This window comes from Oncorhynchus mykiss, chromosome 23 (genome assembly GCF_057628025.1).
Source record: "Oncorhynchus mykiss isolate SJ-2025 chromosome 23, ASM5762802v1, whole genome shotgun sequence".
Classification (NCBI taxonomy): Eukaryota; Metazoa; Chordata; class Actinopteri; order Salmoniformes; family Salmonidae; genus Oncorhynchus; species Oncorhynchus mykiss.
The window spans coordinates 9704790-9727037 of NC_143044.1; the positions used below are offsets into that span (position 1 = coordinate 9704790).

The 22248-nt window shown below is 42.9% G+C and overlaps 2 protein-coding genes across 3 annotated transcripts; both read left to right on the top strand.

The window, feature by feature from the left end:
* The first annotated feature begins 396 nt into the window (after positions 1-396).
* LOC110502403 (lymphoid-specific helicase) lies at positions 397-17851 on the top strand. Of its 2 annotated transcripts, none has more exons than XM_036960059.2 (23): positions 397-561; positions 5165-5265; positions 5410-5531; positions 5636-5758; positions 6085-6114; positions 6212-6236; positions 6354-6415; positions 6509-6550; positions 6684-6908; positions 7006-7188; positions 7341-7484; positions 7752-7948; positions 8052-8148; positions 8243-8404; positions 8522-8664; positions 9026-9170; positions 9374-9457; positions 9604-9723; positions 14574-14690; positions 14803-14962; positions 16219-16315; positions 16421-16497; positions 16721-17851. In XM_036960059.2, the coding sequence occupies exons 1-23, from the start codon at positions 554-556 to the stop codon at positions 16804-16806; spliced, it is 2550 nt and encodes an 849-aa protein (XP_036815954.1). In that variant the 5' UTR covers positions 397-553; the 3' UTR covers positions 16807-17851. The 2 variants fall into 2 exon arrangements, with proteins under 2 accessions (XP_036815954.1, XP_036815955.1); XM_036960060.2 differs by having other exon boundaries at positions 417-561; positions 5413-5531.
* Positions 17852-18225: 374 nt separating this feature from the next.
* Positions 18226-20427, top strand: LOC110502404 (calcium homeostasis modulator protein 3). The gene is made up of 4 exons (XM_021580395.3): positions 18226-18793; positions 18927-19054; positions 19224-19351; positions 19606-20427. The coding sequence occupies exons 1-4, from the start codon at positions 18507-18509 to the stop codon at positions 20056-20058; spliced, it is 996 nt and encodes a 331-aa protein (XP_021436070.1). The 5' UTR covers positions 18226-18506; the 3' UTR covers positions 20059-20427.
* Positions 20428-22248: the final 1821 nt, after the last annotated feature.

The window sequence follows — 22248 nt, forward strand, 5'->3', positions numbered from 1 at the left end:
CATTTTCACATATGTTGATGTTGGGGTGGTGCTGGAGATTCTGATTATTATGTAGAAACATTTTGCAATTTCCGTTGAAGGACCAATGGAATGGTCTAACATTCCATGTAAAACGAAATACCCACTGTGTCGACGAATGAATGAACACAAGAGTTTTGCGGGAAATATTAAGGCAATGGATCTAGATATCCTAAGAAGGGGTACATGTTTCATCACGCGATTTCATATCGCAATTCTAAACCGTTAAGTAGTGAGTGAAATGTGTATATGATTTTGGTAATGATCATACTAGCAAGTCTTCTCTCTTTCGATGCTCTGCAAACCAAAAATATAGAGACTTGGTTTAGCAAAATATCAGACACCCCTGTCTTTTACATTGGTTGCATCCACTTTGGCGCGAAATGTTGAAGCTCCGCCTTCTTCATTATACAATCACACACAGACTACTGCATGCTTTATGTTGTGTAACTTGCTTTAACGGGTTCTTCAAATAAAATCCCAGGAAAATAGTAGTAAACATTTGACTACATATCTAGTTTGGCAGTTTTTCAATATGAGTTGGTAAGTCCTTCTGTTTGTTTCAAGACTTTAATTGTTGTTCCAAGCAGCTAGATAAGGTTAAGTAGTAACCCATGTCGATGGCTCGTTGCAAAAGCTTCTGTAGGCTGGCGTCCTTTGATCAACCAAATCTAAACTATTCGGTTTCACCAAAATAACGTTTGCAGCCAATATGTATTTTAGTTTCTCTAGAAGAATACTTCTATGTGAATACTTTTGAATGTGTCCTTCGCTATCAAATAAGTGTTTTGTATACAGCAGTTTCTCCTATTTTCCGCTTGTGGGCTGCAATTGTAGTCCATTCTACCACATAGTAGTGTAAGGGTAAAAACGATTGTTTCACTGTATTGGATCACTCCGCGGTGGAGTGAAAGACTCTTTCGGGGTCGGAGGTGAGGATTTCGATTTACTGTTTACGGCTGGGGTCCGCCCTTATAAAAATATAGACCCCATGGCCGTGACACACGCATCCGATCCCTCTTTGAATACGCCCTACCAGCCTGGATAACAGCTTCACCGCAGCAGATGAATCGGCTACAGCTAGTCCAAAACATGGCAATAAAAATAGCTTACAGACTACCAAGATACATAAGCAATCACTACGTTAACAGCATATCTGGACTGACATCAATCAACAATACACAGTCAATCATTGGCCAGAAGTATACACCCATGTCCATAATGCTGAAACTGACCTAGAAGAGAGGAAAGAAGGAAAAAAATACAATCGATTGTGTGTATGAAAATGTGTAGATATATGTGAATGCACTCCTTAGTGCCCCCACCCCTCTCCCCCAGCACAGCTGTGAGCTATAATTTCAATTAAGTTTATCTCTTTTAATTTTTTCTATTTTTTTTTCATGTTTGGAAAAGAAAAGGGCGAAACTAATCTACGCCTGTTCTGATAAAGACCTTAGGGCATCTAGCCTCAGGTAGCCTTGCTTGACCACACCCTCCTTCCTTGCTCCTGGCCTGCCCTGCCTCTTCCACCAATACAATTGTTTCTTATGGACAGAGAAGAGCAGAAGCTCTGAGCTGTCCGATCAGGTCCATTGTCTACTGAGCGACACACGTTCCCTTTCATTTTTTCTATGGTTTGAGGTACAAACTTTCTGAAGCATGCTTGGTAAGTCACTGAAAATTGTAATAACTTGCGTGGAAGTTACTCACTGGCTGTTTGCGTGCTGCAATTACAGCGTGGGGTTGATCTCTATCTTCCACCCGTGGTTTGTCGTGCTTGTGTTTCGTTAGCGTTCATTACAACACTGTGTGCATCCATTAATATATTGGTGGCTCTTGCTGCCACAAACTGTATTTACCTTACACAACTGCCGACTAGCTTGTTTTGTATGTGTTGTGAATTGCTTTAGTTTATCTGCTAATTACCTTACACGGGTTCTCAGCTAATTCCTCTACAGGGATTTCTTGTTCTTTCTCCTGCAGAATGGTGGGCTGCCACTGTTGAGACATTAACTTTAGAGCCCTCTCCCCCAAAGAGTCTTTGATGTGGACTTGAGAGCCACATATGTGTCCCTCTGCTCTCTTGGCTGCCTTACCAACATGACCATGCTGTTGCAGGCCTACCTGCAGACTCTGTTTTCCTGGCTGCAGGAGGGTACTTAGGAGCTCCTCCGGGAAGTGATGGAGGTGCATCGCCAGCTTTCTCTGCTCCAGAAGGATGTGGCCTGCGCCAACGGACGGGCCATTGTGCAGATGGTTACCTCCTGGCGCCGTGTCTGGCTGGCCCAATCATGTCTGCCAGCTGCTCTCCAGAGCACGTTTGCCCATCACCCCAGGGCTAATTTTGGCCCACGGGTTGATGACATTATAGAGCAGACCGATAAGGTTCGTGGGGACCTGGAGGCCCTGAGACAGTTCATGCTACCTCTTCAGGCCCTGGGTCCAAGGCAGACGGACTGTCGCCACATACCTGCACCCGAACAACGGTGGGGTCCCTCTCCTGCCCCATCGCCTCGTGCTAAGGGACGACAGCAGAGAGGGGCACAGTGTGAGGTGAAGCAACAGCCTGTTTTTCCCACACGGGTCTTCCCCCCCGGTTTTGGCCATCTTATCTTGCCTCAACTACTTTCGTCAGGGGCGGGTGGTATCTGCCCTAACTTGCCAAGGCTGGAGCTTATGCTTTTCCCCTGATCCAGGCTGTGCTGGACCGGGATGGCAGAGCATCGTCTGCTTCTGGTGGCCCCATACTGTCCCAGACAACCCTGGTTAAGACTTCTCCTGTCCCTGTTTGGTACACCATGGAAACTTCCCCTAGGACCGGACCTGCTGTCTCAGGTCGGGGGAATTCTGTGGCATCCGAGGCCGCACCACCTCAGTCTGTGGGCTTGGCCACTGAATGGCACCAATGGTCCATGTTAGGACTACAGGAGGGTGTAATGAACACCATGCAGACCCCAAGTCATGTGGGGTGCGGTATGTTCTCCAATACCTGCAGTCTCGCTTGGATGAGTGTTTGACAGCCTCTACACTGAGATGGTATTTGGCTGCTATATCTGCCTGCCATGCGGGGTGGATGGACAGGCCAAGGGCGTCGCCTCCCTTTCCGGGGATTGTGCCGGGACCCCCCCTTCCACATTGACTGCCCCTGTCTCGGTCCCGTGCTGGGACTTTGCCGCTAGCTGGCCAGGTACCTCTAGCACTGACTAATCTGGTATGGGTATACCAATATATTGGAGTGATCCAATATAGTGAAACCTAACAAAGGTTACATATGTAACCACGGTTATGTGAGCTATATTGATCAATCTGTAAATTCTCACATCGGATGTATCACTCCGCCGCGGAGTATATTGGAGTGATCCATATAACTCACATAACCGTGGTTACATACGTAACCGTCGATCTTCTACATACGGAAAATGGGAGACCCTGGATAACGTGTTTTTTTTAAACACTTATTTGATAGCGAAGGACACATTCAAGACGTCAAATCGTAACGTTAACCTCTGGGACCGTTCGGGACGTGAGCGTCCCACCTCTCCACAGCCAGAAACTGCAAGACGCCTTATTAAAATTCCTCAAACAAAGTATTTTACACCATTTTATAGATAAACTTCTCGTTAATCCAACCACAATGTCCGATTTCAAAAACGCTTTTCGACGAAAGAACAACATATCATTCATTATGTTAGGTCAGCAACTAGTCACAAAACATTCAGCCATTTTCCAACCAAAGAGAGGAGTCACAAAAAGCAGAAATATAGAAAAAAATTATCACCAACCTTTGATCTTCATTGGATGACACTCATAGGACTTCATGTTACACAATACATGTGTCTTTTGTTCTGTAAAGTTCATATTTATATCCAAAAATCGGAGTTTACATTGGCACGTTACGTTCGGTAGTTCCAATACATCCGGTAAATTTGCAGAGAGCCACATCAACTTTACAGAAATACTCATAATAAACATTGATAAAAGATACAAGTGGTATGCATGCAATTTTAGATCCACTTCTCCTTAATGCAACCGCTGTGTCAGATTTAAAAAAATCTTTACCGAAAAAGCACACCATGCTATAATCTGAGTAGAGCTCTGAGCCCATACATATATCCTCCATGTTGTGGAGTCAACATTAGTCAGAATAGCCTTCTAAATAGTCACTTACCTTTGATCTTCATCAGAATGCACTCCCAGGAATCCCAGTTCCACAAATGTTTGTTTTGTTCGATGATGTCCATTTATGTCAAAATAGCTCCTTTTGTTAGCGCGTTCAGTCCAGTAATCCACATTCATAAAGCGCGTTCACTATTTTCAGACAGTCAAAAAAGCTCCGTTACAGTTAGTAGAAACACGTCAAATGATGTATAGAATCAATCTTCAATAATGTTCCAACTAGACAATACCTTTGTCTTCAGAAATGAAGTGGAACGTAGCTACCTTTTTAGGTGAGCGTGCGAGACTGAGCTTGTGGCACTCTGCCAGACCACGTGCTCTTATGAGCCCCTCCTTTAGAGTAGAAGCATCAAACAAGTTTCTAAAGACTGTTGACATCTAGTGGAAGCCGTAGGAAGTGCATAATGACCAATATCCCACTGTGTATTCGATAGGGGCTGAGTTCAAAAACTACAAACCTCAGATTTCCCTCTTCCTGGTTGGATTTCTTCTCAGGTTTTTGCCTGCCAGGAGTTCTGTTATACTCAGACATCATTCAAACAGTTTTAAACTTCAGTGTTTTCTATCCAAATGTACTAATTATATGCATATTCTAGCTTTTATGGCTGAGTAGCAGGCAGCTTAATTTGGGCTCGCTTTTCATCAAAAATTCCCAATACTGCCCCCTACCCCAAATAAGTTAAGTATTGTTCCTAGAGCTATTGGATATGCCTCTTGTTTGGAAATGTTATCTTGGTGAAACTTTAATATTTTAGATTTGGTTGATCAAGGATGCTTGGCTTCCAAAATGAGCCGCCTGCAATGGTTAGTCGCGGGACGAAGCAATTGCCCGAGCGTAATGTTAATACAATTGGTGTGGTGTTTCATAGCTTCAAGGCTAGCTAGCTGAACTGTTAACTTGCCATACAGTTAACACAGGCAAGGCTATTTATCACACTCTTTATTCATTGAATATTCACTCCCAACGCAGTGTAAAGGAAGAAACCCGAAGCGTGTCCCCTCATTGTCCGAAGCCTAACGAATCTGAAGAACCGCTGGGTACGGCTATGGAGGAGACTTTGCCTGGAAATTGTAAGTAAACTTAGTTAACGCATTAATTGGCCAGAGGTGGCTAAATGATATGTACTATCTATAATTAGAAGTTGCTAGCTAATTGAGAATTCTCCCCTTCATGTAAATGAACCATATCATAACCATATCACCACTTGTTCTCAGCAGCTGCAAGTGTGAAAGCCGAAAATGCTGTGTCTGAAGTTGTCATCACAAAAGAGATGGAGGAGGAGGAGATGCAGTTGGTGGAGAAAGGAGAGAAAAAAGAAGAGGAGATTATGAAAAAGGTTTCTTTGTTCAAAAAAATGTTTGAACATATTTGAAAACTGTATTGATCTTGTTTGGCAAGTGTGGATGTTAATGCCCAACATTGGCATGTCTTTTTTACTAGGCTCGAGAAGCTCAGAGGAAGGAAACTCATGACATTCGCTTCAAGAGACTGCAACACTTGCTAGAGAAAAGTAACATATATTCCAAATTCCTCCTTACGAAGATGGAACAGCAGCAGCAGGAGGTAAGTCGAATACCAGTGCAAATGATATGAACATTAGAAGTAGCCCTTGCACAGCATATTGTACAACTACGTATCCTGTTACAGCTCATGTGTGATGGGTGAGCAAATGACCACAGTAATGTACCGTGGCTCCTTAGCCCTGATCTTCCCAGTCCCCCTCTGCGGTCATGTAGGACTCTGCTCTAGCTATCTCGAATTGCTTTCTCACTTATGTTTGATGGTCAGAAAATGCATGGAAACGCAAAAAGGCAATGGTCAAATCTACCCAACGAGTGTGAGGAGTCTTTGAAAAGCCATGTCTAACTGTGTTTTCCCTGTAAACGCAGGAAATGCTGAAGAAAGAAAAACTGGAGAAGGTGAGTGAGTTTTACGTTGTCATTTTTTTGTTTGTTTCAGTTACAATTACTGCCTGCAGGTCCTTAATCACTAACCATATTAACTTTTCTGTCACAGAGCATTGGCAGAAAGGCTGGGAGAGGTATGTAGCACTTGTGTTCCGTTACTTTGCATCCATGTCAATTGAGTTCCCCTCTATAGTTGATGTGGAAACAGTCTATAGTGTCAATTTCCGACTTAAGTTTCTTTGTTTTTTCAGTTGAAAAAAATAAAAGGAAGCGGGAGGAAGACTATAAAATTGCTGATGTCATGTCTAAAGAGGTAAACTGTGTCTCTCAACATTTAAATCAAGGCCTATTTCACTCTATTTGACTTTTTTTAACATGTTATTTTTTGGCCGTGTTTTTGTTTCAGGAAATTATGTCCAAGGCCAAGAAACGTAAAGTGGAGGAAGAGGTAAAGGACTTTTGTTTATTCACTGCAAGGGACATTTTTGGACTGATTTACTCTCCGAGTCAAGAAATTGGGGGGTGTTTTAGATGTACCATACCTCCAAATGTCAATATGTCTGTATATGTCTGAAAAACAGGAGGTCCCTGGGATGAAGAAGCTAGAAGCAGAGGACATCGAAAAGATGAGTGACTCCAATGCTGACATCAAGGGCCGTCTGTCGGAGACTGTGAGAGACAATGCCAAGCATCTACTGGACCCAGACAGGAAGGTGAACGGGCAGGCTGTGTCCGCCCAGCAGCCCTTGCTCTTCACTGGGGGAGTCATGAGGTCTTACCAAATAGAGGGTGTGGAGTGGCTCAGGGTGAGTGTGGACTGTTGGTAATGCACATTTTCTTTGTTTGATCACAGATGCAGGATTTCATATCATCCTTGGTGTGTTTGTATTTTGTTTTCTCCAGATGTTGTGGGAGAATGGTATCAATGGGATCCTGGCAGATGAGATGGGTCTGGGGAAGACAATCCAGTGCATCGCCCACGTGGCCATGATGTTGGAGAGAAAGGTGATGGGTCCCTTCTTGGTAGTGGCCCCCCTGTCCACTCTGCCCAACTGGATCAATGAGTTCAAGCGCTTCACTCCAGAGGTAAAAAAAAAACAAAAAAACACTCCTTGCTAAAAAATAAGCATTCCAGGTATTACAGTTGTGCTATTGATACACATGACATGAAAATTGTATCACCAATGCCAATTACTGACTTCATTGTTAAATTGTCTTTGTTCATCTTGTGTTGTAAGGTGTCAGTACAGCTGTACCATGGACCTGCTAAGGATAGGATGGCGTTGTTAAAGCAGATTCGTAAGCCCCAGGGACTTCACAACATGTTCCCTGTGGTGGTCACCTCCTTTGAGATTGCCATGATAGACAGGAAGTTTCTGCAGGTAGGCCCAACTCGCCTACTCCTATCATTCTATGTAGGCTGTAGAAGTTACATGTTATTTTTCTGTACTTGGTATTCTGATGTAGATGTTGGTTGGAACTTAAGATACTGAGCTCATCTTTTGAAACTTTCCTTTTCGTGCAAATAATGCATTGATATCAAAGGTAAATTTACGTAAAAGTTGAGTTATGCATGCGTACTACAAGTTGTGCCACCTATTTAACCCATTCAGCCTCTCACTGATAACCCCCTTGCTTTTCCTCCCCAGCGCTTCCACTGGAAGTACCTGATTGTGGATGAGGGCCACAGGATCAAGAACCTGAACTGCCGACTGGTGAGGGAATTGAAGATGCTGCCCACGGACAATAAGCTGCTCCTGACGGGCACACCACTGCAGAACAATCTAGCTGAGCTGTGGTCACTGCTCAACTTCCTTCTGCCTGAGGTGTTTGACGACCTCAAGAGGTAGGGGGTCTTGTCTTTTTCTACTGTTGGAATGGGACTATATGGAATGTTTATTTTGTCTTGTTAAAAAAAGTGTAATTGCGCTTCACCTATATCTCTACAGCTTTGAGTCGTGGTTTGACATCGACACCATTGGTTCGGATGCAAAAAATGTTGTGGCTAACGAACGAGAGCAGAACATCCTGCACATGCTCCACCAGGTAAGCCCTCTGACTGACTAGCTCTGCAATATACTGGGAAAGATACAATGGTTAAACCTGTAGATGGTCTATAAACCTTCTCTTTCATCTCCAGATTCTGACGCCATTTCTGCTGAGAAGACTGAAGTCTGATGTGACGTTGGAGGTGCCGCCCAAAAAGGAGATTGTTGTGTACGCCCCACTCACTGTCAAACAGGAGTCTTTTTACACTGCTGTGGTGAACAAGACCATCGCCAAAGTGCTGGGCCAGGTGAAGGTAAGGCCCTCAATTCACTGCTACGCTGTTATATAGAATGGCAAATGAATGTATTGCCAACTTTTCAGAGGCCAGACTTTGTTTGAAGGCGCTTTCTAATAGACTTTGACGTGTCAGGTGGAGGCTCCAGTGGTGCTGACGACCGACGGCAGGCCTAAGCGCAGGACCAGGAGGCCTGTGGACTACAAAGAGACTGATGGTGACACGCCCTACGACCTGGAGAAATACCTGGAGAGGGTTCAGAAGGAGGCTGAGCAGAGGTCAGAATATCTTCTACTATGGTAGTGTTCTGTGTGAAGCAAACACTGCGGTGCACATAGAAATGGGATGATTCTATTTTTATGCTTGTGCCTTTACTCACTAGGGGGTGCACTGGTCATACCAATGATAGACTTGATAAACTATATTTTCTGTTATACAACTTGATACATCGGATACACACGTGTTCATGAAGACAAACTACATGATTGTACCAATTAATTTTTTCCCGTGAATGTTAAACATTTTAATGTGTGCTCCCTTATTTAAAATAAATGAACTAAAGACTTGCAGTTGATAGTTGCACGTGAGACCTCTGCTGGGGCAACTCACTAACTCGTTGCCTGTCCCGGTCCTCTTCAGCCCCGCCCCGGTTGTGGACGTGCAGATGCCCCTGGACTCCCAAATCAACCTGAAACTGCAGAACATCCTCATGCTGCTGAAGAGGTGCTGTAACCACCCCTATCTCATAGAGTACCCACTGGACCCGGCCACTCAGGAGTTCAAGGTAAAGGCCCTGCGCGATTGAAATGGCTGTGACCAAATTATGTAGAAATGACATGGCCATTGAATGTTGTGGGTGCATTCATGACTTCTCTCAGCACTGCTAAGTAGAGGCTTTGTCAGAGTGTATAGGGAGTTAGACTGCCAGTTGGTGTAGCTCGTGTAAATGCATGATCTTGTCACCCTTTGACTCTCTTTCCATTGCAGATTGATGAGCAACTGGTCCAGACCTCAGGGAAATTCCTCATTCTAGACAGAATGCTGCCAGAGCTGAAGAAGAGGGGACACAAGGTAAACGTCCAAATTCAGTTTTTATACTTAATGTCCTCAGTCAAGTGATTGCTTTTTAATCCCCCAAAATTTTACTTGACCATGAATATGTATTTATTGTAAGATGTTTGTGACCACTTCTGACCTGTTGTGTACCTTGTTGACAGGTGCTGATTTTCAGCCAGATGACGTCCATCTTGGATATCCTAATGGACTACTGCTACCTGCGGGGTTACCAATACAGCCGACTGGATGGGAGCATGGCCTATCCCGACAGAGAAGAGAACGTGAGTAGTGGCATGGTCTACTCCCCACAATGGAATTATCCTCCTTAAAGCAGTCATAAAGCGCTTATAATTAGGACTGCACGATTAATATAATTTTGATATTGACATGTGCAATGTTTAAGTTGCAAATGTCTGCAATATTGTGAAGCTCCTCCATGGTGTTTAACGTCCGATTTTTATAGTTTGCTACTTGAGCCGTCTCTCCCGCTGCACGCGCACACCAAGCCCCGGCCCGTCACTCAAGGAGCGTAGTTGCTCGCCTTACCCACTTGCTGTTCCTTCCAAGTTCGCTCATGGTCAACGAAACAAAATCTTAATGACAAAGGTGCTGCTTTCCACTTTGCATCTTAATATAAATCCACATTCTTTTTATAATTCTGCTATTACTTTGTGTATAGAACACTCTGCAAACAGCTAGTTAGTCTAAGCAAGTTGGGGCCAAAATAATCTGTGTTAGCAGCTAATCGCTAGTTAGCTAAAGGCATTGAGCCAGCGCAAACGTAGCTAGCTAGGTACAGTCTGATACCACTGGTGTGGTTTACCTGACTTCCCAGACTAGGGGTCGACGATTAATCGGAAGGGCCCATTTCAAGTTTTCATAACAATCGGAAATCGGTATTTTTATTTAACACCTTTATTTAATCTTTAACTAGGCAAGTCAGTTAAGCACACATTCTTATTTTTAATGAAGGCCTAGGAACGGTGGGTTAACTGCCTCGTTCAGGGGCAGAACGACAGATTTTCACTTTGTCAGCTCGGGGGATCCAATCTTGCAACCTTACAGTTAACTAGTCCAACGCAATAATGACCTGCCTCTCGTTGCACTCCACAAGGAGCCTGCCTGTTACGCAAATGCAGTAAGCCAAGGTAAGTTACTAGCTAGCATTAAACTTACCTTTATAAAAAAACAATCATGATCACTAGTTAACATGGTTGATATTATCTAGCGTGTCCTGTGTTGCATATAATTTGACTGAGCATACAAGTATCTAAGTATCTGACTGAGCAGTGGTAGGCAGAAGCAGGCGTGTAAACATTAATTCAAACAGCACTTTCGTGTGTTTTGCCAGCAGCTATTCGTGGTCAAGCATTGCACTGTTTGACTTCAAACCTATCAACTCCCGAGATGAGGCTGGTGTGACCAAAGTGAAATGGCTGGCTAGTTAGCGCGGGCTAATAGAGTTTCAAACTTCACTCGCTCTGAGCCTTGTGGTGGTTGTTTCCCTTGCTCTGCATGGGTAATGCTGCTTCGATGTGGTGGCTGTTGTCGTTGTGTTGGTGGTTTGAGCCCAAGGAGGAGCGAGACGGAAGCTATACTGTTACACTGGCAATACTAAAGTGCCCATAAGAACATCCAATAGTCAAAGGTTAATGAAATACAAATGGTATAGAGGGAAATAGTCCTATAATAACTACAACCTAAAACTTCTTACCTGGGAATATTAAAGACTCATGTAAAAGGAACCACCAGCTTTCATGTGTTCTCATGTTCTGAGCAAGGAACTGAAACGTTAGCTTTCTTACATAGCACATGTTGCACTTTTACGTTCTTCTCCAACACTTTGGTTTTGCATTATTTAAACCAAATTGAACGTTTCATTATCTACTTGAGGATACATTGATTTTATTGATGTATTATATTAAGTTAAAAAGTGTTAATTCAGTATTGTTGTAATTGTCATTATTACAAATACAATTTTTTTTTAATCGCCTTTTTTGGTCCTCCAATAATTGGTATCGGCGTTGAAAAATCATAATCGGTCGACCTCTAACCCAGACTCAGATCCAGAAACCGATGGGTTGAGCCTGAACACACGTAGGTAAAGCGGCGGTTGACAATTCATTATTGGCTTTGATACTCTGATTGGTTAGAGGCGACCCAATCGCTGATGTCTCGTCACCACAAACTACTTCAATGATGGCCGAAGTATGGAGCGAAAGACAGAGCAGCGGGAGAATGTAATGAGTCGTCAGGCTTATGGTGCTGTAGGACTAGATCAGCATATTGTTTGTGGAACGGTATGTCGGAGAGGAATAGGCGAAGCATTAATGTTATATTTTTCTTTACCTTATAATTGATGTCATATCTAGACTGAACAAAAAATATAAACGCAACATGTGAAGTGTTGAATTCATGAGCTGAAATAAAAGATCCCAGAAATGGTCAATTATTTCTCTCAAATTGTGTACACATTTTTTTACGACCCTGTTAGTGAGCATTTCACATTTGCCAAGATAATCCATCCACCTGACAGGTGTGGCATATCAAGAAGCCAATTTAACAGTATGATCATTACACAGGTGCGCCTTGTGCTGGGGACAATAAAAGGCCCCTCTAAAATGTGCAGCTGTCACACAAAAATATACTGTTCAGTTCTCTACCATAAGCCCCTTCAAACGTCGTTTTAAAGAATTTCGCAGTAGGTCCATCCGGCCTCACAACCGCAGACCATGTGTAACCTCAACAGCCCAGGACCACCTCATCCGGCATTTTCACCTGCTCGATGGTCTGAGACCAGCCACCCGGACAACTGATGAAACTGGCCTTGCACAACCAAATCATTTATTCACAAAATGTCAGAAACCATCTCGGGGATGCTCATCTGCGTGCTCGTCGGCCTCACCAGGGTTTTGACCTAAGTGCAGTTCGGCGTTGTAACATCTTCAGTAGACAATGCTCACCTTCGATGGCCACTGGCATGCTGACGTGTGCTTTTCACGGATGAATCCCGGTTTCAACTATGTTGTGTGGGTGAGCGATTTGCTGATGTCAATGTTGTGACGAGTGCTCAATGGTAGTGGTGGGGTTATGGTATGGGCAGACATACAGTGGGGCAAAAAAGTATTTAGTCAGCCACCAATTGTAGGCCTGTAATTTTCATCATAGGTACACTTCAACTATGACAGACAAAATGAGAAGAAAAAAATCCAGAAAATCACATTATAGGATTTTTAATGAATTTATTTGCAAATTATGGTGGAAAATAAGTATTTGGTTACCTACAAACAAGCAAGATTTCTGGCTCTCACAGACCTGTAACTTCTTCTTTAAGAGGCTCCTCTGTCCTCCACTCGTTACCTGTATTAATGGCACCTGTTTGAACTTGTTATCAGTATAAAAGACACCTGTCCACAACCTCAAACAGTCACACTCCAAACTCCACTATGGCCAAGATCAAAGAGCTGTCAAAGGACACCAGAAACAAAATTGTAGACCTGCACCAGGCTGGGAAGACTGAATCTGCAATAGGTAAGCAGCTTGGTTTGAAGAAATGAACTGTGGGAACATTTATTAGGAAATTGAAGACATACAAGACCACTGATAATCTCCCTCGATCTGGGGCTCCACGCAAGATCTCTACCCGTGGGGTCAAAATGATCACAAGAATGGTGAGCAAAAATCCCAGAACCACACGGGGGGACCTAGTGAATGACCTGCAGAGAGCTGGGACCAAAGTAACAAAGCCTACCATCAGTAACACTACGCCGCCAGGGACTCAAATCCATGACGTGTCCCCCTGCTAAAGCCAGTACATGTCCAGGCCCGTCTGAAGTTTGCTAGAGAGCATTTGGATGATCCAGAAGAAGATTGGGATAATGTCATATGGTCAGATGAAACCAAAATATAACTTTTTGGTAAACTCAACTCGTCGTGTTTGGAGGACAAAGGATGCTGAGTTGCATCCAAAGAACACCATACCTACTGTGAAGCATGGGGGTGGCAACATCATGCTTTGGGGCTGTTTTTCTGCAAAGGGACCAGGACGACTGATCCGTGTAAAGGAAAGAATGAATGGGCCATGTATTGTGAGATTTTGAGTGAAAACCTCCTTCCATCAGCAAGGGCATTGAAGATGAAACGTGGCTGGGTCTTTCAGCATGACAATGAGCCCAAACACACCGCCTGGGTAACGAAGGAGTGGCTTCGTAAGAAGCATTTCAAGGTCCTGGAGTGGTCTAGCCAGTCTCCAGATCTCAACCCCATAGAAAATCTTTGGAGGGAGTTGAAAGTCCGTGTTGCCCAGCAACATCCCCAAAACATCACTGCTCTAGAGGAGATCTGCATGGAGGAATGGGCCAAAATACCAGCAACAGTGTGTGATCCTTGTGAAGACTTACAGAAAACATTTGACCTCTGTCATTGCCAACAAAGGGTATATAACAAAGTATTGAGACACTTTTGTTATTGACCAAATACTTACTTTCCACCATAATTTGCAAATAAATTCATTAATCCTACAATGTGATTTACTGGATTTCTTTTCTTCTCATGTCTGTCATAGATGAAGTGTATCTATGATGAAAATTACAGGCCTCATCTTTTTAAGTGCGAGAACTTGCGCAATTGGTGGCTGACTAAATACTTTTTTGCCCCACTGTAGGCTACGAACACAATTGCATTTTATTGATGGCAATTTGAATGTGATGAGATCCTGAGGCCCATTGTCGTGTACGACAGTGTGTTCCAGTTCCCGCCAATATCCAGCAACTTCGCACATCCATTGAAGAGGAGAGGGACAACATTCCACAGGCCACAATCAAAACCCAATCAACTCTTTGCTAAGGAGACGTCACACTGCATGAGGCAAAAATGGTCACACTAGATGACTGGTTTTCTGATCCATGCTCCTACCTGGCTTTTTCACTCGTCATGCTAAACAACACTATTCGAGTTGCCCACTATATTCAAACCATCGAGTTAGAATAATATTGCAAATAAATCGCAGTGTTTGCTCAATTTGCATTTGCCCATATCATGCAGCTCTACTTATAATCATGTAGCAGTCTTTCTCCCTCACTATTTCTTGTGCTGTGAGCTTATCCTTCCATCATATTTTTTGTTGTTGCAGATGACAAAGTTCTCTTCTGACCCAGAGGTGTTTCTCTTCCTACTGAGCACCAGAGCAGGTGGCCTGGGCATCAACCTGACTGCTGCTGACACCGTCATCATCTTTGACAGTGACTGGGTAGGTGTAGAACTCATGCCCTCAGGTTGAGCTTAACTGTTGCTTACTGCTACATGTTTGGTACTGATTTTTCTAGAGCCACACGATTATTAATGGACTCTTCTTCTGTCAGAACCCTCAGGCTGACCTGCAAGCCCAGGACAGATGCCACCGTATCGGACAGACAAAACCCGTGGTGGTGTACCGACTGGTCACTGCCAATACCATTGACCAGAAGATCCTGGAGAGAGCGTCAGCCAAGAGGAAGCTGGAGAAGATGGTCATTCACAAGAGTGAGTAGAGTACCACTCCTCTCACATCCAGGACACATCGAAACTGTTATTACATTGAGGTAAATGTGAAACCCACCTGAATAGAAGGTGCATGGAAGAGCTGCTAAGTATGTCCGGATAGAGAACTATTGTGGCACGTGTGTTCCAGACCTGGATTCAATTGCATGTGTATTTGAGTGTCGTATATTCACGGCGCATAACATGTATTTTTATCAAATATTTACACGGAACAGAAATATAAACGCAACATGTAAAGTGTTGGTCCCATGTTTCATGAACTGAAACAAAGTAATGTTATTTTCATAAGCTGCCTCCGAAGTCGTTTTAGAGAATTTGGCAGTACGTCCAAACGCCCTCACAACCACAGAACACTTGTATGGCGTCGTGTGGGCGAGCAATTTGCTGATGTCGACATTGTGAACAGAGTTCCCCATGGTCCCATGGTGGGGGTATGGGCAGGCATAAGCTACGGACAACAAACCCAATTTGCATTTTATCGATGGCAATTTGAACATACAGAAATACTGTGACGAGATCCTGAGGCCCATTGTGAGGATTTTCTCATTTATCTGACCAACAGATGCAGATCTGTATTCCCAGTCATTTGAAGTCCATAGATTAGGGCCTAATTTATTTATTTAAACTGATTTCCTCTTATGTAAAATCAATGAAGTTGTTGCGTTTTGCGTTTCAGATATTTTTTTTCAGTATATTTTAAATGCATTCCTATGCATTTGAAAATAGTTTGAAACATGGGGTGGCAGGTAGCTTATCGGTTAGAGCGTTGAGTCAGTAGTTCAAATCCCCAGCCGACAAGGTGAAAGCAAGGCACTTATCTGTAATTGCTCCACGGTCGCGTCAATAATGGCTGATTCCTGGCCGTGGCCCCTACAAAACATCCCCATCAAAATCCGTACGTTTTAGATAGAGAACAGTTTTATTGCATGGCCTGCATCTAAATCCGCCTATGTCAGCCTGCGTTTGCCAGACCGTGAAACATCCTGAAAATCAGGATGAGCTGCCTTATCTCCTAGATATAGGACAGACACTTTAAAACCGTATTCCTTATGATACATTTATTAGTGTGCAATGTGCTTCTATGGGCTGTAGTAGTAGTAGTAGTAGTAGTAGTAGTAGTAGTATGAACAGTGACATGATCAGCTTGAGGGAATTGTTGGGGATATTCTTGGAAATAATGTGACAATTTAATTCTCTGAATTCAGACTGATTGTACCGTTTGTATTTTTATTTATTAGAAAAATTCAAAGGAGGAAAGGCTGAGCTCAAACAGACCAAGAGCTGCGTCGACGTGTCTGAGCTGATGGATCTTCTCAACACCAGAGATTACGAGAAGTACTAGTTTTTTTTTGTGTTATTTCCCAACCCCCCCCCCCCCCCCCCCTTGATCAATTTTCAGAAGTCTATGGTTATCTAATGATTGTTTCTTGTCTTTTTCAGGGAAGTGAAAAGCACCAAGGGGAAGGTCATTAGTGACAAGGACCTGGAGGCTCTGCTGGACCGCAGTGACCTTCTGGGTGAGTTAAGCTGTGGGCTCTATTCAATTCACAACTACTGTTATCATGAATGATGTTGATCATACCTGCGTCACAATATACTAAAGTCCTCGGCCTTTGTCAGGATGCTTTACCACTGCAGAGCACTAGTGCCTCTCCCCGTAACATGGTCACCTGATGAAACCTTGCTTTTGTTTGGCCTCCGTTGTATTGTGTGTAATGTAACCAGTTTGTCTCTTTCCAGACAAGGCCAAGAGGAGCTCCAAACAGAAGGTTGGAGTTTTCAAGGTGATCGAAGCCAAAGAATCATCGGAGATCAGCTTGACCTAAATTTGAAAGGCGCAGATGTGATGCTCATAATGGCGTAACCTTAAGCTAGCGCTGGATCCTAAGGGTCCACTGCTCTGATGTTCGTTGTAGTACTGTACCAACTGAGACAGAAACTAGAGGAATTACTCAACCCATTCTCCTGAAACTACTGTTTATACTAAAGTTTTGATGTCTTTACTGCCTATGGTAAATGTTACTTTTTGTTGTGGAGTTTGTCAAATGCTGTTGGTTATAGTGGAGACCGAATCCTTTCTTCCAGAAGCTAGTGTTCATATACACGGAATGTCCAAAACTTTAGGAACACCTTTCCTAATATTGAGTTGTGCTCAGAACAGCTTCAATTCGTCAGGGCATGGAATCTACAAGGTGTCAAGCATTCCACACGGATGCTGGCCCATGTTGACGCCAATGCTTCCCACAGTTGTCGATTTGGGTGGTGGACCATTTTACTTACATGTTTGTGTTGTGTGAAACCCAGCAGCGTTGCAATTCTTGACCCTCAAACCAGTGCACCTGGCACCTACCATACCCTGTTCTTGTTTTTCCCATTCACCCTCTGAATGGCACACACATACAATCCATGTCTCAATGTTTAAAAATACTGTCTTTATCTAAACTGATTGGAGTGGATTTAACAAGTTACATCAATAAGTGATCATTGCGTTCACCTGGTCAGTCTGTCATGGAAAGAGCATGATTTGTCCACTGTATAATGAAGTATTTTGAAATCTTAGACAAATCTCATAACTGCCATCATGCTGTTTTTGCTGTGGATTAGGATGCTGGTAGGACCTTTACCAATTTTAGGTGCGATTAAATCACTTAAAGTAATCATTCATAAGCCCCACTTGAATTGGAATCAATTACTTTTCACAATGCATGCTAAAGTAAATGCTGAACTCCTATATCTTGTTCACGCAACGGGTTCGTTGACACTGTATGTTGGAGCAAAACTCCAAGCACTTTATGCATGCTGAGACCATGTCCTTTTAATTGTTTTGTATGCAACTCATTTTCTAAAAATAAACCAACACTTGACTGTGTAGTTCTGATCATGTGAGTTCTATTTCTTAGAGGTACATGGTCTGTAAGCAGCACTGGTGAATGCACCTTTTGTCTTTGAAAGGAGTATCCATGTTTTCACATGTATTTAATAAAACAATGTGTCGCGGTTGGGAAGTAATGTGAGACACAAAGTTGACGTAAACAGTTCACATTGGGGTTATTCAGAGTAAAAAATAATAGGTAGAAAAGGCTCTGGCTCTTATAAGAGTACAGCAAAGTCATTAAACACCTGTCATTCGAAGATCAGTAATTGTTATACCGTGTTGAACTCTGTTGCACCTGCACAGTAGGAGCTAGTGAACACACCCTCCGTTCTCTCCTAAAGCCTCTGTCAGTGTGCTCCGACCTGCACACGTACTACTGGGGTGTGGTCAGATGACACTAACCTGGCTGGTGTGTTTTCAACCTCTGCTCTGACTCTTGACTCAACCTAACAAAAATACTAGTACGGTATTGACCTTTTTTATTCAACAATGGAATGAAGTTGATTCTTCAGTGAGGACTATTTTGTGGTAGGGAAAATCTTGTTCTTAAAACTAAGGTGTTTGCGGTTACTTTTGTACAGTGTGTTAACCTAGTCTGACCACTTTACCGGATCATTATCACGTGTGTCAAGTTTTCAGTCTCACTAAACCATGGACCGTCTGAAGTTAGTTCTGCAGTATTTTCAGTCCAATTCCGAGTCCATATCAAATGGAATCTGTATTGTACTGGCCCTGATCAGTGTGAAGCTCTACACCAGCTTTGACTTCAACTGCCCCTGTATTCCACAATACAACAAACTCTACGCACTGGGGGTGATGTTTGTCCCGCCTTTAATATTCTTCTTCCTGGGAATCTTGGTCAATCGACACACAGGGGTCATGATGGAAGAATGGTTGAGACCCATTGGGAAGAGAAGCAAAAATCCTGCCATTGTCAAGTGAGTTGTCAAGTGCTGCTGTCAAACCACCTCATGCTCCTGTGTTTACGACCACTACCATCACAGCTTTTCTTCCAAAAAACGACTACTACTTCCTGTAATTAATTGTGATGTTATTCCTAACCCTCTGCAGGTACATGTTCTCTGCCATGATGCAGAGGGCTCTACTGGCGCCCATGGTGTGGATTCTGGTCACTCTGCTGGATGGGAAGATCTTCATCTGTGCTTTCAGCATGAGTGTAGACCCCAAGCCTTTCTCGGGTAGCTATAGCCCAAAACACCTGTCAATCATAACCTTAACTCATAGCCCTGTAACTAACTGACTTTCACCCAAACCCTCACCCAGAGTCAAAATAGTGTGGTCTTGTCTACTATAACATTTGAACTTGGACTCAAACACAAACTTTAGTTGTACTCTATACTTTCATAGGCATGCCCAACAATACTGGCCTTGACCTGCTCAAGCTCATGGCCAAGGTGCCCTGCAAGGAGGATATGATCTTCAGGAACAGCACATTTCGTAAAGCTGTTTCACGCTACGTGCGCTGCTACTCCCAAGTGAGTGCACTCCCGTTTTTAAATACCTCTGAAACTCATGTCTTTACTTTGCGCATTTGAGTTGATGGGTTTAGTATTCAAAGGGATTTAAAAAAATGTTGTTGCCCTACTTAGGTAGGCTGGCTTTTGTTCGTTATTTGTACAGTCAAATCCCATTCCTTAACCGGGGTGTGTCAGAAACTATCACCCTGATGACTGATGTCCTCCACTCTCCATTCGAGAATGCCAATGCTTTGTACTATATTTCCTGACAGGCGATTGGCTGGTCTATCCTCCTGTTCTTCATTCTCTTGGGTGCGCTGGGCCGTCTCATCAAGCCCTGTTTCGACGACCACGCCACCAACCTCCAGACGCGCTACTGGAGCAACTACCTGGACATCGAGCAGAAGCTCTTCGATGAGACCTGCGTGCTTCACTGCCGCGATTTTGCCCGCAAGTGCGTTGTGCAGTTCTTCGAGGGCATGCGGGAAGACGCAGTACTCAGACTGCCTCTCTCACCCGAAGTCAGGTACAGGGGGGAAGAAGACATGGTGGATGAAGAGGAGGAGAGACTCCATGGGATCACCAAGCAGGAACAGATGGATCAACTGCTTCAAACATGGTTCCAGTGTAAACCTGAGCTGGATGTCACTAGGATGGCCTACAGACCTAGGGTGTGTGTCACCTGGGAGGACCACAGTGGACAAACCCTCTACTCGGATGTTTAGATGTGTGTGTGCACAATAGTATAAGTAGCTATAAGCTACAAACAATACATTCAACATGATTATGTCGAAAATACTTTTAGAGAGCGGACCTTAGAAATCTTGTTCCTCAGAATATTTGAATATGCTGGGATTTAGACTAGCTAGTTTTGCATAGTTAATTTTACATACTCCATGAATACAAGACATGCAAATTACAGATGGACTGACAAATAGTCCCTAGTGGGGCCTGATTCATCTAATCCGAACAAATAAGTAATTCAGAGGTTACTACTATGTCATTATAATTTTACCATATATATATATATATATATATATATATATATTAGAGAATCCCTGGTCATTTCTGTACCATAACAAAGTGCCAATAAATATTATTATTGTATATTGTAATTTACTGTATATGTACTAAAGGACACATGGTTTTAGTCGCTTTCAGCTACAGTGCCTGCAGAAATTATTCATAGCCCTTGATGTATTCCGCGTTTTGTTGTGTTACAGCCTGAATTCAAAATGGATTACGTTTTTTTTCTTCTCATCCATCTACACACAATACCCCATAATAACAAAGTGAAAACATGTTTTAGGATATTTTTTTTTAAATGTTTTGAAAATGAAATACAGAAATATCTCATTTACATAAGTATTCACACCCCTAAGTCAATACATGTTAGAATCACCTTTGGCAGCGATTACACTGTGAGCTTTTCTGGGTAATTCTTGAAGAGCTTTACACACCTGGATTCTTCAATCTCCCTAGTCCTTGCCAATGACAAGCAATACCCATTACATGATGCAGCCACCACCATGCTTGAAAATATGAAGAGTGGTGCTCAGTGATGCGTTGTGTTTGCCCCAAACATAACACTGTATTCAGGACATAATGTTAATTTCTTTGACACATTTTTTGCAGTTTTACTTTAGTGCCTTATTGCAAACAGAATGCATGTTTTTGAATATTTTTTATTATGTACAGGCTTCCTTCTCACTCTGTCATTTAGGCTAGTATTGCGGGGTAACTACAATGTTGTTGATCCATCCTCAGTTTTCTATCACAGTCAAACTGTTTTAAAGTTTTAAAACTTTATGGTGAAATTCCTGAGCAGTTCCCTTCCTCTCCGGCAACTGAGTTAGGAAGGACACCTGTATAATGTAGTGGCAGGGTGTATTGATACACATTCCAAAGTGTAATTAATAACTTCACCACACTCAAAGGGATTTCAGTGTCAGATTATTATTTTTAATTCCCATCTACCAATAGGTGCCCTTCTTCACCAGGCATTGGAAAAACTCTGGTCTTTGTGGTTGAGTTATTGTTTGGTAGTCATTCAAAAATCACGTTAAACACTATTATTGCACAAAGTGAGTCCATGCAGCATATTATGTGACTTGTTAAGCACATTTGTACTCCTAGACCTATTTAGACATGTCAAAACAATGGGCTGAATACTTGACTCAAGACATTTCAGCTTTTCAATTTCGTTTCAACAAACATAATTCATCTTTGACATTATGAGGTATTGTGTATAGGCCAGTGGCACACAACCTCAATTGAATCCATTTATATTCAGGCTGTGACACAACAAAATGTGGAAAAAAATCAATGGGTGTGAATACTTTCTGAAGGCACTGTATTTATAGCATAGATTAGCCAATAAGGTTATTGTCTTTGGTTCAAGCCATGATCATATAGTGCTGACTCTGAAATAATGAACTGAGACAAAGTCTCATGCAACAAAGACTACTGTGAATGCAGAGACCTCCCACTGCATGTATACATGGTGTGCTGGAAACCCTGTACTTATTAATGGAAGTTGGATCCTGTGCCGTGGTTTCCCCGATTTCATCTTTATGATATTAAATTGTTCCTATAGGAATCAACGCTTTGAAGTCTCAGGATGTTCTACTGTAGCAATGCTTGACTCAAAGCCTTCCTGGTTTGGGGTTTTCTTTTCGTATTTTTAATGCAGTACAGACATGGCTCCAGAGACCACTGCCACAAGCAAAAAGGCTGAGTCCAAAGCGCTTCTAGAATTCTTCATGCTTGATAACAGTGGATCATTTTACAAAACAACTTTTGGTCCAGGGACAAGGCTCTTGCCCCCCTCTCCCCTATACCATCGTATCTTCTCCCAGGGCAAGTGAGTGATCTGTGTCACATTTCAGTTCAGCTTGTCCCCATCCTAAGTTCGC

Excerpts from the sequence above, each read along its gene's own strand:
- LOC110502403 (XM_036960059.2), top strand. Across the intron at positions 8,405-8,521 it reads AAGTGCTGGGCCAGGTGAAG|GTGGAGGCTCCAGTGGTGCT; the intron begins GTAAGGCCCTCA and ends TTGACGTGTCAG. Across the intron at positions 14,691-14,802 it reads TCATCTTTGACAGTGACTGG|AACCCTCAGGCTGACCTGCA; the intron begins GTAGGTGTAGAA and ends TTCTTCTGTCAG.
- LOC110502404 (XM_021580395.3), top strand. The coding sequence starts at position 18,507 with ATGGACCGTCTGAAGTTAGTTCTGCAGTATTTTCAGTCCAATTCCGAG. Across the intron at positions 18,794-18,926 it reads AAAAATCCTGCCATTGTCAA|GTACATGTTCTCTGCCATGA; the intron begins GTGAGTTGTCAA and ends AACCCTCTGCAG. Across the intron at positions 19,055-19,223 it reads AGACCCCAAGCCTTTCTCGG|GCATGCCCAACAATACTGGC; the intron begins GTAGCTATAGCC and ends ATACTTTCATAG.